This window comes from Furipterus horrens, unplaced genomic scaffold (genome assembly GCF_987537825.1).
Source record: "Furipterus horrens unplaced genomic scaffold, mFurHor1.1.pri manual_scaffold_4, whole genome shotgun sequence".
Lineage (NCBI taxonomy): Eukaryota > Metazoa > Chordata > Mammalia > Chiroptera > Furipteridae > Furipterus > Furipterus horrens.
Genome location: NW_028327174.1, coordinates 235,256 through 249,662, shown reverse-complemented (window position 1 = coordinate 249,662; position 14,407 = coordinate 235,256). Strand labels below are relative to the sequence as shown.

General features: G+C 58.0%; 1 protein-coding gene across 1 annotated transcript in view; it reads left to right on the top strand.

Annotated features, from left to right (window-relative positions):
- The window catches only part of PPP6R2 (protein phosphatase 6 regulatory subunit 2), a 61,618-nt gene extending 47,403 nt beyond the window's left edge, over nucleotides 1–14,215 (top strand). Inside the window, exons 11-24 of the mRNA XM_090272211.1 lie at nucleotides 5,493–5,696; nucleotides 6,064–6,128; nucleotides 7,498–7,613; nucleotides 8,499–8,584; nucleotides 8,790–8,870; nucleotides 9,161–9,258; nucleotides 9,811–9,868; nucleotides 10,038–10,162; nucleotides 10,249–10,376; nucleotides 10,730–10,892; nucleotides 10,981–11,069; nucleotides 11,421–11,583; nucleotides 13,116–13,343; nucleotides 13,424–14,215. Coding sequence (XP_090128337.1) covers nucleotides 5,493–5,696; nucleotides 6,064–6,128; nucleotides 7,498–7,613; nucleotides 8,499–8,584; nucleotides 8,790–8,870; nucleotides 9,161–9,258; nucleotides 9,811–9,868; nucleotides 10,038–10,162; nucleotides 10,249–10,376; nucleotides 10,730–10,892; nucleotides 10,981–11,069; nucleotides 11,421–11,583; nucleotides 13,116–13,343; nucleotides 13,424–13,475 — 1,656 coding nt within the window. The 3' untranslated portion in view covers nucleotides 13,476–14,215. The remainder of the gene's footprint in view (nucleotides 1–5,492; nucleotides 5,697–6,063; nucleotides 6,129–7,497; nucleotides 7,614–8,498; nucleotides 8,585–8,789; nucleotides 8,871–9,160; nucleotides 9,259–9,810; nucleotides 9,869–10,037; nucleotides 10,163–10,248; nucleotides 10,377–10,729; nucleotides 10,893–10,980; nucleotides 11,070–11,420; nucleotides 11,584–13,115; nucleotides 13,344–13,423) is intronic.
- The last annotated feature ends 192 nt before the right edge of the window (nucleotides 14,216–14,407 follow it).

Sequence of the window (14,407 nt, the reverse complement as noted above, 5' to 3'; positions counted from 1 at the left end):
AGCAGAACACCTGAGCATGTCGAACGTGTACAGGGCACAATCAACAAAGATCGGTGACCCAGGTGACTCAGCCCCCTAGAGCCCAGGTTTGGCGCCCTGCGACTTCTGGCTTCTCCCAAAACTAGAATCGCCTTGGAAAGGGAAGAGATCTCAGACCATCGATGAGAGTCAGGAAAATACGGCAGGGCAGCTGACGGCAATTTCAACAAAGGCTTTTGCAGTGTTTTGAACAGTGGAAGAGATGCTGGGAGAACTGTGTGGGGTCCCCAGGTGCCTACTTTGAAGGGGACTGAGGCGCCATTGTCCTGTGTACAATGTTTCTCGTGTCTTCTTCAATAAATGTCTATGTCATAGCGCATGGCTGGATACTTTCTGGACAGACCTTGTATGTGGTATAGGAAAGGGTCCAGCTTCCTTCCGTGTGCGGGCGTCCAGTTTCCCAGCACCACTTACTGAAAAAAAGACTGCCCCTTATTCATTGACATGGCCTTTTCTGTGTGTCCTCATGCCAGAACCCCACTGTCAGTTACTGCAGCTTTGTAGCAAGTTTTGAACTGAGGAAGAGTGAATCCAGCGGTCTTTGTTTTTCAAGGTTTTGTCTTTTGGGCCCGGACGAGTGTGGCGCAGTTGGTTGGGCGCCATCCCACAAACCAAGAGGTCACTGGTTTGACTCTCAGTCAGGGCACATGCCTGGGTTGCAGGTTCCGTTTTCATTGGGGTGTGTAGGAGAGGCAACCAATCGATGTTTCTCTTCCTCTCTTTCTCCTTCCCTTCTTCTGTGTCTAAAAATAAATAAATAAAATCTTATTAAAAATTGGTCTTCTGGGGCTCCCTTGTGATTCCATATGAATTTTAGGATGGGTTTTTCTGTTTCTACAAAAAAAAATACCATTGGGTGGGATTTTGGTAGAAATTGTATTCCATCTGTAGATCAGATATAAGGTTGGTGCAAAAATAATGTCTGATGTCGAGGTCTCTTTTAAAAATGAAAAAGCCAGCATACAACAAGGATGCCAGCCTGTTAAATCAAGCCTGCCGTTGTCCAGGGACAGCCACCTGACCTGGAGTCTACCTGATCCTTACCCATGTGGGAAGGCCACCCTCCCCTCCACACCCCCAGTCTTACTAGGGATTTCTGGACCCAAGGGTAGGTAGGACGATGGCCATGTCCAGCTTGAAGCAGCTAGAGGAGCTCGAGACCTTCACCCATTGTCCTTTATAAGATTATGAAGGGTCTTAAGTCCAAGAGGGAGGGATTGTTATTTTTTATTGTTAAAATAATTAATTTAAAAAAAATTTTTTTTTTTTTTTTTTAAAGAAGAATATATGAAAGGGTGAGGCAGGAGAGCTTGTATGTACGACCCATGGGCATGGACTTTGGCGGGGGATTGTTGAGGGGAGTTGCTGGGCGGAGGGGAGCAAAGGGGAAAAAACTGGAACTATCGTAACAATATAATCAATAAAATATACTTAAAAAAATAAAAAAGCCCATGATTATGAAAATATTCGTTAACATAATCTCCTTTGCTTTCTAGAACATTGTTCCGTCTGTCAATCAGCTTATAAATGCCACGCTTGTAAAATTCTCTAGGTTTTGAAGCAAAATATGAATCCAGCTCATTTTCAACCTCTTCTCTTGATGTCAACCTAAGACCATCAAAATGGTTCTGTAGTCCCCGAAACAAGTGACAATCAGAAGGACAATCAGAACATGGAAGATGAAGCAATATTTCCCAGCCAGGCTCTTTCAAGAAAGAGCTGTGTGAGGACGAGCGCTATCATGATGGCAGACGACACCCTTTCTGTTGACTAAGGAGAGTCGCTTTTGGTTCAAAGCTGCTTTCAAAGGACGAAGTTGTTCACAGTAAAGATTAGCAGTCATTGTTTGATTGTTGTCTAAAAGTTCGTAATGGACAGTTCCTTCCGTATCCTACCACACACTCAACATGATCGTCTTTGGATGAAGTCCTCCTCTTGGTTGTTGAACCCTTCTTCCTCCTTAACTGATCCACGATCCGCAGCGTTTAACGTGATGGTAAAGGACCCACTTCTCAGCGCCTGTAATAAGCCGACCTAAAAATGGTGCCTGAAGGTGTCGCAAAAGCAGTGATTCACAACAAGCAACATGCTGTTGCAGATTCTCTGGAGACAGTTCGTGTGGGACCCATTTTCCAACCACTGACACCTTTCCGATCCTTTCAGTTGGTGTAGCATGGTCGTATGGGCTACGTTACATTGCTCTGCATGTTCCCTGGAGGTGATGGTGGGGTTTTCTGTGACAACAGCTTCCAACACTTCGGAATCAAGTTTTTTTGGACGACCCTCTTTTGGCTCAATTTTCAAACTGAAATCCCCACTTTGGAAACTGGAAAATCACCTCCTGCAACTTTTTTCAGTCACTGCTTCGTCCCCATAAGCTCTCTGAATAGACTTTGCTGCTGTACTTGCATGGGCACCTTTATGAAGCTCATAGAGTAAAACGTTTCTAATGTGGTCTTTAGGTGGGACAAACATGGGTGCAAATATTGCGGACGATTATGAACAATACCTCAATCTGAAAAAATAAGATATAACTCAGTCACTGTGACATCAAAAAATCGTAAGAGGAGGCACAAATTTAATAAATACTATCTAAAACTTTCTTTTAAAAAAGTCAGACATTACTTTTGCACCAACCTGAACTTTGGGTAGTATTTTCATCTTATCAAAATTAATCTTCTGCCTTTTGTGTTCATCGCAGAGGTGCCAGTGGTCAAAATGAAGTTCAGTCCCTTTGTGACTTCTGACCAGAGCAAGAACTGTAGCAAGACAATACAATGCACCTCCCTGCACTTGCAGGAAGATGATGTCTCCTCCTCTTTCCAAAGAGCTGAGACAGAAGTGCAGTGCTCAAGCCGTGCCCAGCGAACGATGGTGAAGCTCAGGTTGTGCAAGGACATGCAGAGGGCAGCGGGCCGGCGAAGCAGTCCAGGGTTACAGAGGAAACGCGGCGTCTGCATTGAACGGGCGCAGCAGGGCAAAGGCGATGGCGCGGCTGTTCACGTGGGCCCTCACCCCAGCAGGTGGCTGTCACCAAACTGAAACTGGACAGACCGCAAAAGGGTGCTTGAACATAAAGCCAGACCTCACCAAGCAGGAAAGGAAAAAGGCGAATACAAGGAAGAAACAGTTGAGAAGTTGCAGGAGTAATGTACTCTTATATGCAACTTCCATTAAAGGCTTGAAATGAAAAAAGAAATTAATCTTCTGCCCTGGCTGGTGGGGCTCAGTGGACTGAGCGCTGGCCTGTGAACTTGAAAGGTCACCGTTTGATTCCCAATCAGGGCAGAGGCCTGGTCCCCAGTTGGGAGTGTGAGAGAGGCAACGGATCGCTGTTTCTCTTGCACATCATGTTTCTCTCCCTCTCTTTCTCCCTCCTTTCGCATCTCTCTAAAAATAAAAAGTAAAATCTTAAAAAAACAAAAACAAAATTATTCTCCCGGTCCTTGAACATGAGTGTCTTTCCATTTATTTAGGTCTTTAATTTCTTTTAGCAGTGTTTTGTGGTTTCAGTGTATAAGTCTTTTACCTCCTAGGATAAATGTATTCCTCAGTATTTTATTCTTCTGGAAGCCATTGTAAATGGAATTGTTTTCTTAAATATTTTTGGATTGTTGATTCTTAGTGTATAGACATGCAACTGGTTTTTGTGTGTTGATTTTGTATCTTGGAATTGATTTATTAGGTCAAGCAATTATGTGAAACTCGTAGAATTTTCTTCATACTAGATCATGTCATCTGTGAAAAGAGATACTTTTATTTCTTCCTTTCCAATTTGGGCACCTTTATTCCTCTTCTTTCCTCATTGCACTGGCTAGACGGTGCGGCACTGTGGTGGAGGGAAGGGGTTCCTGATCTTGGGGGGCTTTCAGCCTGCCACCATTTAGCGGGGTGTTTGCTGTGGGTTTATCATGGATGCCCCTTACCATGTTTGGGAAGTTTCCTTCTATTCCTAGTTTATTAGATGTTTTTGTTTAAAAAGTTGTTGGATTTTGTCATATGCTCTCCAGTATTGGTTAAGAGTTGTGTGGTTTTTGTCCTTTGGTCGATGGGCAGCGACCAGACTGGACTGATTGGTTTTCATGTTGCGCTGTCCTTGCGTTCTGGGAGTTGGTCCCACTCAGCCACGGTGTGTGGTCTGTTAACATGCCGCTGCATTCGTTCTGCTAGTATTTTGTTGAGGGGTTTTGCATCAGTGTTCATAAAGGACATTGGTCTATAGTTTCCTGTCTTGTGACGTCTCTGGCTTTGGTGTCAGGATAGTGCGGGCCTCACAGAATGTGTTAGGGTGCAGAAGAGGAGGAGGGATGGTGTTAATTCTTCTCTAAATGTTGGGTAGAATTCACCAGTGAAGCCGTCTGGTCCGGGCTTTTCTATATTGGGAGGTGAGTCTGACTGTTGAACAATGAAGCCACCTGCAAGGTCCGGCAAGGTCACATTGGCAAGAAGGTGAAGCCAAGACTTGGGGCTCTGATTCTGTGAGGGAGGAGGACTGGGTCGGACAGGTGTGCTTTCTGCCTGCGTCCAGCAGCCATGTCCATGGTGTGAAGAGGGGCCCAAGCTCACATCCCAGTGGAGTCTGCAGCTCCCCTTCCTGCCCTGTCTCCCCTCCCCAGCCCAGGCTGCTGTGGCCCCTGCTCTGTGTGAGGTAGCATGGCCGTGGGGGTGCGTGCGCCTGCGTCACCTCTCCCCGCCAGCGCCTGCCTCCTGGCTTATGGGTCAGAGATTCAGAGACAGGCTGTCATGGCTGCCCCCCACCCCACTCACCTGGAAGAGGCTGCAAGAGAGGGGCTGCTGCGTCCTCACTCAGCCTCGTCTGGGCTTCAGCTGGTGCAGCTTAGGTTTGGGCCCCTCGGGTTCCTGTGGGCAGTGTTTACATGTGCGTCTACTGACTTCATGTCCGTCCTGTGTGTTTGAGAATTTAACATGCTTCCAGTGACCCATTGGTTAAGACGAAATCATAAAGGAAGAATAATAATCCCACTCAGTAGAATGTGTAGAATGTAGCTAAAGTGGATTTTATTAGGAAATACACAGCCTTTTAAAAACACTGTTAAGAAGAGGCTGAAATGAGTCCGCCTGCCCGGGGCCTCCCCCGGGCCGGAGCGTCGTCTCATGCAGCAGAGGGTTGTGGGTTCCGTCCCCGGCTGGGCACATACAGGAGGCAGCAGGTCAGTGTCTCCGTCTCACACCGATGTTTCTCTCTCCCCGTCCTTCTCTCCCTTCTCTCTCTGAAATCAGTAGAGATGTCCTTGGTGAGGATGATAGACAGATAAAGAGAGAACTGGATAAGTAGCGTGAGTTCAGAAGACTTGACCCGCGGGCTGTGCTCAGGCTCCTGGAAGGGCCTCCCCGAGAGCAGGGCCACCGGCACCTGCCCGGCCGCCCACCGCCTGTGGTCCCGCTGTTAGGAGACCAGCCCAGGGACCATCATCCTCCCTCTGCTTCCCCAGGACCTGTTTTTCAAGTACACCTGGAATAACTTCCTGCACTTCCAAGTGGAGCTGTGCGTCGCCGCTATTCTCTCCCACGCCGCTCGGGAAGACAGAGCAGAAGCCAGTGGGCCTGAGAGCAGGGTGGAGCCTCCACCTGGGAACGGGGGCTCAGAGACCCCTCAGGCTGCTGCCGGCCACCCCGAGAACACGATGGTGACCCATGTAAGTCCAACCAGTGTCTGGCGTGTTGCTGTGTGCTCAGCCCCACGCAGACCACGTGGACGCTGTTATTGAGGCCAGCGCTGCCCCTTGCTCCTGCGTGGCCTGTCACGTGATGCGCATGAGCGGCCCTCCTTTCCCCTGTGAGAGGGGATCGCAAAGGGCATGAGGGCGCCTGGGGATTTTGGACCTTTTGCACCCACATGCATGAGTCCTCCATGTGGCACGTCCTCCTCTTCCCTGCTGGCTCGTGAGCACACCGTGTGGCGCTCCCCCCCTGGGCCGCCCGCTCACTTGCCTGCAAAGCCCAGGGAGGGTGGAGGGGAGCATGCAGCCCCTCGGACCCTGACCAGCTCTCCTGTGCCCCCAGCTGTTCCAGAAGTGCCGCCTGGTGCAGAGGATCCTGGAGGCCTGGGAGGCCAACGAACACACACAGTGAGGACCCCTGGGCTGTGAGGGAGGGTGCCTGCCTGCTCCCTGGGGCCCAGGGCTGTCGAGAGGCCAACGAGCCGAGCGGTGCAGCCAGCAGGGTCCTGGGGCCTCGCCCCGGTCTGAGCCCACGCTGCGTCCCAAACGCCCGGCTGCCGTCCCAGCCCCAGCCGCCTCTCTCGCTGAGCCCTCGACCCTCACGAGTGTCCAGGCCGCTTCCTGCCCACCTGCCTCTTGCCATGGGAGCAGCTGGGCTCTTCCTGAAATGCCACTCCTGCCTGAAAGTCTTGAAACCCAGGTCCCCGGGGTGGCCTGCAGGGCCTTGCCCTCGGCTCTGGCTTCACCCTCACATTCTGCTCTTCCCGAGTCGCCAGCTTGCGTCTGTTCCCGGCATCAGCGTGCTGGGTGGGGCTGGCGGCCTCCCCAGGCCCAGCACGTGCGGTGCCCAGTGGGGCCCTGCGCTGAGCCTGCTAAGGTGCCTGGTGCGCCTTTGTGCACACGTGCGCTCTGGTCCAGGGAGGGCTCGCTGCCGTCACTGGGGGCCTGGGCGCACGGCAGACCCTGTCCCTTCCCAGTGTCCCTATGGCCACGCCCCTCCTGCTCTCCCCTGACCCTCCTCTGCTTGGCCCAGGCCTCCCGCGCACGCGCTGCCCTTGACTTCTTCTGGGCGTCCTCGGGCTTCTGGGAGTGAGGGTGTGGGGGCAGTGGGCCCTGTCCACCCCGGTTCAAGGGCTGTTTGCAGACATGTGGACATCGACGCTGACTCTTCCTGGCTGTCAGGACACTGTGACCCCCTGTCCTGTGGGGTTGTGTGTGGGCGGAGAAGTTGAATGGAGAACCATGTGTTCGTGGCAGCACGGGGTAAAGGTGGACAGAAGCCAGGACAAGTGCACACCCCGCCCCCCCGCCACCCCCACCCCCTCCCGGCCTAGAGCTCAGTAAGGGAGGCGACTCATGAAGCTAGAGCTCCTGAGAGGCGCCTCTGAGTCCCATGGCCGTTCTTGCCTTCCCTGGAGCCAGACCTGCGCAGTCAGCACTTGCTGCGGGGGTGCGCTCGTGTGTTACTCGCGTGTCTGCTGCTGCTGGACTGGCCTCTACCCTGGGCGCTGGGCTCCGGGCTCCGGGCTCCGGGCTGAGCTGGGTGGTGCTCTGGGAGCTGGGACGGCCAGAGCTGTCTGAGTGCAGTTTAGGGAGCACAGTCCCGGACGGGCCAGCGGACGCAGAGGCTGAGAGGGCTGCATAGGGTGTGGGGGGTGGCGGGCTCTGAGCCCCACTGCCGCCGGCCGCCTCCCAATACCAGTGTCCTGCAGGCAAGGCTGTGAGGAGGGTCTGGCCCGGGACGGGCAGCCACCCTCACGCTGCCCCTCACTTCCAGGGCGGCGGGTGGCATGAGGCGCGGGAACATGGGCCACCTCACCCGGATCGCCAACGCTGTGGTGCGGAACCTGGAGAGGGGCCCCGCTCCGACCCCGGTCAGCGAGGTCATCCGAGGTGAGCCCTGTTCTAGGTCTGGTTGCCTGAGTCTGCTTTGCCCCTGCAGCAGGTGGCAGCTGCCAGGGTGCTGCACAGTCAGCCTGCCTTCCATAGGGGTGTCCCTGTGGGTGGGCCTGGGCCCCAGAGCCTGTTCTGTGGGGCAGGTGTCTGCTCACAGCGCTGGCCCGGCTCCCACATGCACACGTGTCAGCACGCTGCTGTACGCTCCCGGGTCCGGCCTGCAGCAGCCGCTCTGCGCTCACGCAGCCCCTGCCCTGGCCTCCCACACCCTGGGCACCCTTGTGTCGTGCTGCAGGGCCCCTCGACCTGGGGGCTGTGCCCTGGCCCCTTCCCACCCCTCATGTCCTGGGCACACGATCTGCTGCTCTGGGGTTAGGGGCAGAGCCGGGAAGGGCCCCGGGGTCTCAGTGTGTGGGCCCCATGGCTGCAGGGCAAGTGTGAGCCTAGGAAGTCCTGGCAGCAGGGTGTTCTCAGGCCGTGGCCTTTGGACAGAGGTCAGGCTTCCTGGTCCCTGGGCGCCCATGATGAGGGCTGGGCCCAGGGAAGCTGCCCAGGAAGGCCCAGTGTGGAGACAACAGGCAGGTGGGAAGCTCTTTGCTGTGTCTTTCCTCACTGTTTCCAGGGCGTGAGTCTTTCTGAGGCTCTGACCTCCCCAGAAAAACAGACACAGGCCTGTGAGTTGTGCTAAGGCCGGGCCATGGGCCGCTTTGTCACAGAAGCCTGTGTTGTCTGTCTGCCCCTCACGGTCCCTGATGGCACCTGCTGAGGTTGGGCTCTGTGCTCCTACAACCCCTCAAGGTCCTGCCAGACCCAGCAGCTCTCGGATGTCACCCAGGGGCCCTCCACAGTGGCCCTGGGGACCTGACAGCACTTCCCTTGCAGGGCTCCCTGCGGATTGCCGTGGGCGCTGGGAGAACTTCGTGGAGGAGACGCTGATGGAAACCAACCGCAGGAACGCCGTGGACCTGGTGAGGGGGCTTGTCTGGCGCGTGCGTGGGCAGCTTGAATGTGCTGCAGCCTCGGGCCTGGGCCGCCCCAGTGAGGGCCCCTCAGTCCTGCCCTGCCATGTCGGGGGCCCGGTGTGGTCTCGGACCCAGCGTGGGCTGCACCAGGGGGAGCGGGCTGGGCACCACCCTGGGGTGAAGGCTCACGCCCACCCCTCTGTTGCTGAAGGTGAGCACCCACCACCTGCACCCCTCGAGTGAGGACGAGGACATGGAGGGCGTGTTCCCCAACGAGCTGTCCCTGCAGCAGGTGTGTGTGGCCGGCCCCCTCCCCATGGTCTTGGCAGCATTGCAGCCTCTAGGGCATCCCGGGCAGCACCTCTCCCAGACCACCGTGGGGAACAGCCAAGGGGAGGAGCCGGCTCACTCTCCCTGTGACGGGGGGAGCCTCTCAGAGCCACTTACGTTGATGGGACCTTTGGGGACACGGTGGGTGAATTAAAAGTTCAGTAGGCTGTTTGGATGTGTGCGCGTGTCCTGAGTGGTCAGCGGTGGGGAAAAGCTGGAGTCTGAGGCCTGCCCCCGGCGCTGTCCCCTCAGGCCTTCTCCGAGTACCAGGTCCAGCAGATGACAGCCACCTTCGTGGATCAGTTTGGCTTCAATGACGAAGAGTTTGCAGACCAGGACGACAGTGTCAAGTGAGCCCACCAGGACCGCAACCCCGCTGCCTGCCCTGTTAGTCCGGCTCCGGCAGGCGTCTCCTGCGCGGCACTTGAGGCGGCCTCCCTTGTGCCCCATGGCCCTGATTTGTGCCGTCACTGCCTCCCCACCCCCATCTCAGTCCCTCTGCTCAGTGTGACCAGGTCCCAGGCCTGCGGCTCAGCCCTGCCTGGCCCTAGAGGCCATCCCCCCATTTCCTCGGCTGAGAGCCAGGTGCGGCTCGCGTGGGAGGGTGTGACTGAGTGAGCCCCCACCAGCCCCAGACACAGCAGCCCGGTGGGAGTCCCCCAGGGCGCTCCTCCCGGAGCCCGAGGGAAAGCAAGGGCGCAGGGCGTGGCCCCACCCCAGTGGCAGCCACGCTGCTGGACAGGCCGCAGAGCCCTGGCCTTGCGTCAGCCCCACCTGCTCTGGGCCGCGGACTCCCTCAGGCCTGCAGCCCAGCCCCAGTCGGTGCACACAGCACGCGCCCTCGTGAGGTGGTGCCGCCCACCCGGGTGCCAAGGTGCTGAGCGCCTGCATTGTCCTTCCAGCGCTCCGTTCGACAGGATCGCAGAGATAAACTTCAGCATCGACGCTGATGAGGACAGCGTGAGTCCCCAGCCTGGCGTGAGGTGGAGGTGGACAGGGACGCGGCGGTGGGTGGGCAGCGGGGCAGGGGCTGCTCTGTGGGAGCCCGGTCCCTCCCCAGCCGGGGGCCCATCCTGGGAGGCTGTGGGCCGGGCCTCGGGAGCCGTGTGGGACATGGGGGCTCTCACAGCCCAGCGCAGCTCTGTTTGAGGCCTGCTGCAGTGACCACATCCAGCCCTTTGATGATGACGAGGACGATGACATCTGGGAGGACAAGGAGACCCACTGTGCTACCCGGGCCATGGCCAGAGCCAGGTGTGCAGCCCACCCATCTTTCCCGTGTGCACCTGGCCCTGCCGCAGCTGTGACGCCCCGCGGCGCTGACCGTGCTTCTCTCCCAGGTTCGGGGGCCCTCCCGCCTCCGAGAGCTGCCCAGATGGGAAGGAAGCCGATGGGGTTGTGGTTCAGGCAGGAGCTTCTCCAGCTGTTACCCAGAAGGAAGGTCCCTGCACAGAGGGTGGCTCAGAAGGTGGGTGCTTGGGGCTCAGAGTCCAGGCTGGGTGGGGCACCTGGGTGACAGAGGATTGGGTGCCTGGCCTGTGCCTAGTGGTTGCTCCCAGGGTCCTGACACCTGCTGATCTGTCTGGGGAATTCATGACCCTGAAGGCAGTGGCTTCCCTGTGCCCTTGACTGAGAGGACACAGGGCTGGTGGCAAACGCTGTGGTTTGGTCCTCGGCAGCGCCTCTCAGCCATGTCACCCACCAGGCCTGTCGGGGGGACAGTGCTTCTCACAGGGCCGCCTGGCTGCCTCTGGGCTGAGGGCTCTGAGGTGGGCAGGCTGACCTGGTCAAGGGCCCGGCCGCTGCGTCTCGCCCTGGCAGGCTCCACGTGGACAATGTTTGATGAGCCAGTGAGCCCCACTGCTCCAGCCCTGGGAGTGGCAATGGACGTGGGTTCCAGTGTGTGGGCGGCCAGCGCCCCCACCGCCTCAGCTCTGGAGGAGAAAGGCTGGGCCCAGTTCACGGACTTCCAGCCTTTCTGCTGGTAAGGAAGGCAGGGCAGGCCGAGCGACCCCGTCTGCCTCTGGGGCAGCACCTTTCCGGCATGGCCTCAGCCTTGGCTTCGTCCACAGTTCCGAGTCGGGGCCCCGCTGCAGCTCCCCGGTGGACAGAGGATGTGGCGATGCCCAGGGCGGCCTGAGCCAGGGCCCAGAGAGAACCCGTGAGTCAGAGCAGCTCTGACAGCAGGGCCGGGGGGAGGTAGGCGGCACTGGCCCAGACCGGATGGCAAGGTCTTTGGGCCGCCCTGGGTGTAGGGTCGGCCCCTGCCTTTGTGCTGCTGCGACCATTGGCTGCCTTCCTGGCGCCATTACACGCACTCCATCCAGAGCCTCTGTTTGAGCCCCCATCAGACAGGCTTGGAAACCCCAGTGCGTCGGGGCCAATTGGGGGTGGGGGTGGGAGTTGGAAGCCACAGGTCGTGCAGTCTGTTTCAGGCTGAAGCTCTTGCATGCCCACATGAGTTTGGGGGCCCCTCCACCCTCGCCAATGTCTCTGGGTCCCTGTCTTGCAGCTGGCCCTGCCTCCCCGTGTGCCTGGAATGTGTGTGTCTCCAGGGATGGCCCCCTGGTGGCTTCTGACAGTGACAAGGATGAGCAGAAGGTGGCTGTTGCCTCACAAGCTGTCAGTACAGGTCCCGGCCAGGAGGCCCCCTCACTATCCATGGTGGCCCCCAGGTGTGCAGGATGGGGTGGGTACAGGTGCACGGGGGTCTGGTTGGTCACAGCACTCGGCTTCCCAGGAGCGGGCAGACCTGCTACCAGATGGCCCTGTGACCCCGTGGAGGGGCTCTGTGGGGAGGGGCCCAAGGGTGACAGCGCAGAGGGCCTGAATGTCCCACCCTGGGGACCTGGGGATGGGGCCGCCCCATCCAGAGGCCCACCTTGGAGAGAACAGCCAGGAGTTCCAGCCCAGCGGGGCCACCACTCCAGGCTCTGGGGTTGCCCGGTGGTGGGGAGGAGGCTCAGCTGCCGTCCTGCCCAGTGTGTGCCAGCTCTCAGATGCACCCACCTCAGCCAGGCACGTTGGAAACACCCAACACACTCGCACCGGAGGATGGGGGTGTGTTAGGACTTTGCAGCTGAACCCTGATGTGGGGGGGGGGGGTCCTCCCTGCAAGCTCAGCCCTAACACGTTCCGTCCTCACACTCAGGAGGAAAGTCTAGGCCTTTGGGATCCATCGATGGACGGACAGAAGTCTCCTGGCTGGGCTGGGTTGGGGAGGGGACAACATAAGGAGCTGTATTTGGAAACTGGGGAAGGAGAAGCAGGTGGCCTGGTAGGGATGTGAGGGGTCAGGGAGCAGACAGGCGACACCGTAGGTGGATGTTCTCTGAATGAAGTGGGGTCCCCCAGGCCCCCATGCTGATTGTGGAGCTCTGTGCATCCTATGGTGGGGTCCTGCTCTGGCTCACAGCATGCTCGTTCAGGGACCCCCGGTGTCACGCCCTGGACCCCTGCCCTGGGGCTGCAGTAGGGCCCCGAGGAAGTAGGGCCAGGGCTGCAGAGGGGCACAGCCCTGCTGTGATGAGCAGAAATGCCCAGGTTGGGGAGGTGGCAGGCTGGTGCCTGGGACTCCTGAAGGGGGTTAGTTCCGTAAGAATCATTACAACCCTTAAACTTTCCCCTAATCGCTCCCTTAAAAACAGCTGTGCTCTGACAAGCGAGTTATGTCATTCTGAAAGCAAACTTTCTACGGGGCTGTCTGCGTGGGTCTTGTGCCCACTCTGGCCGATGTGGGCTTGCGCCTCCCTGGGTCAAGCTGTCTGTAGGCTCCAGCGTGGTCTGTTTCTTATGCTGCCCTGACCGCACCTGGTGCAGCCCCCACCCATGAGGCCCCTTAGGACCCTCTCCTGACCCTGCCCTTGCAGGCTCCCAGGGGTCCTTGTAAGGCTGGAGTTGGTATCACTCAGCGGAAGCAGGTGGACAGGTGTGGGCCAGCCTGGGGAGCCCTGGGCTGCAGCAGGGCCACTGCCATCCTGCCCTAGCGCTTGCCAGGTGTGGGGGGAGAGTTCTGGGCAGATACGGCCTGAAGGCTGCCAGGGAAGGGCCAGGGCCTGGTGGAATTCACAGTAATGAGGTCTGGGAGCATGTCTGGAACAGGGTGGGGGGCTGCCTGAAAGAGGTTGGAGGATGGGCAGGTGGGTTGTCTCTGCCATGCTGGGAACTTGGGGCGGCCCAGGCAACTGAGCGCCTACCTGCCACACAGGGCCGCCAGCACGCTGCCAGGTCCCACCTCCCCTGCGCCTGCGGATGCCACCTCCACCCCGGCTGGGGCTGTGTCCCCAGGGGCAGACAGCACAGCACTGAGCAAGGCTGGCCCTGCCCCAGCCACCCCTGCAGTCCCCCCAGGGTCCATGGTGGCTGTCATCACTGCAGCCATAGCCAGTCCAGCCGTCTCCACAGTGGCCGTTCTGGGAACAGCGACAAAGGACAGGTGAGCAGGCTGGGCCAGGGCAAGGGGACTGGATGGGAACCCCTGGACCCTTGGCTCCAACCCCAGCCCTCGCCCTGCAGGAAGATAGACACACCACCGCCTGCAGGAGCCACCTCCAACGGCCCCGTCTGATGCTGCCACCCAGCCATGGAGCCCTCAATCAAAAAACTACCTGGTGATGCAATTTGTCTTTTTTAATTTAATTTAATTGTAAAATAAATGCTGCACTGGTAAAGCCGGCAGTTGGACCCGGTTGAACAGCCCAGCTTGCGTCACTCCTGCCTGACCCCACGCACAGCAATAAGGCTTCAGATGTGTGCTCTGCCTGCCAGAGCCGGGGGCCGTGGCCATGGGGGCCCACGGGGACCGAGGGTGTGCTGGGTGCGGATGCCACAGGCTGCCAGCCAGTTTTTACTGATTTTTTTAACCAATGCAGGAAGAGCCGCGTTTGCACTTTGTATCCAGCTGCAGTGAAGGGTCTCCCTGTCTCGGGATGAATGTTTGTCCAGACCTGGGCTGGCCACACAAGGCTTAGCTGCCCGGTGGCCGTAGGAGCTGGCCTTTGAGCCAGGATGCAAAATTTGACTGCCTTAAAAAAACAAAACCTCTTGGCCCAGCAGGGGTGTCCCGGCCCTGGCGCTCTGGTGCGTTTGAGCACCTGGCAGGAGCTGGCCGTGGGCATGCAGGAGGGGGTGGGGTGGGAACTGGCCCCAGCAGTGCTGGGTGGGGGCTGCACCTGTCCAGGGCAGGGCCATCAGCGGGGCAGGCCTGCAGAGTTGTGTGATGTTGAGTTTGTTTTCAATGTTCTGATGATCTGACAGGGCACCCAAAACCCCACCTCCCAATAAAGTTGTGTTCTTCCTACTGACAAATCTCCATGGTGTTAACTGCAGGCCCCAGGGTCCTAACCTGACCAGCAGGGGCGGGGGTATCTGCTGCCAAGTCTCAGTACCTGAGCAAACATTGAACTTTCTCTTGTGCAGCAAGCGCACCTGGGAGGGTGGAGCGCGGTGACCCCCAGCTGGGTCTGACTCTGGCTACTGAGGGCCAGAGGAGGGTCTCCC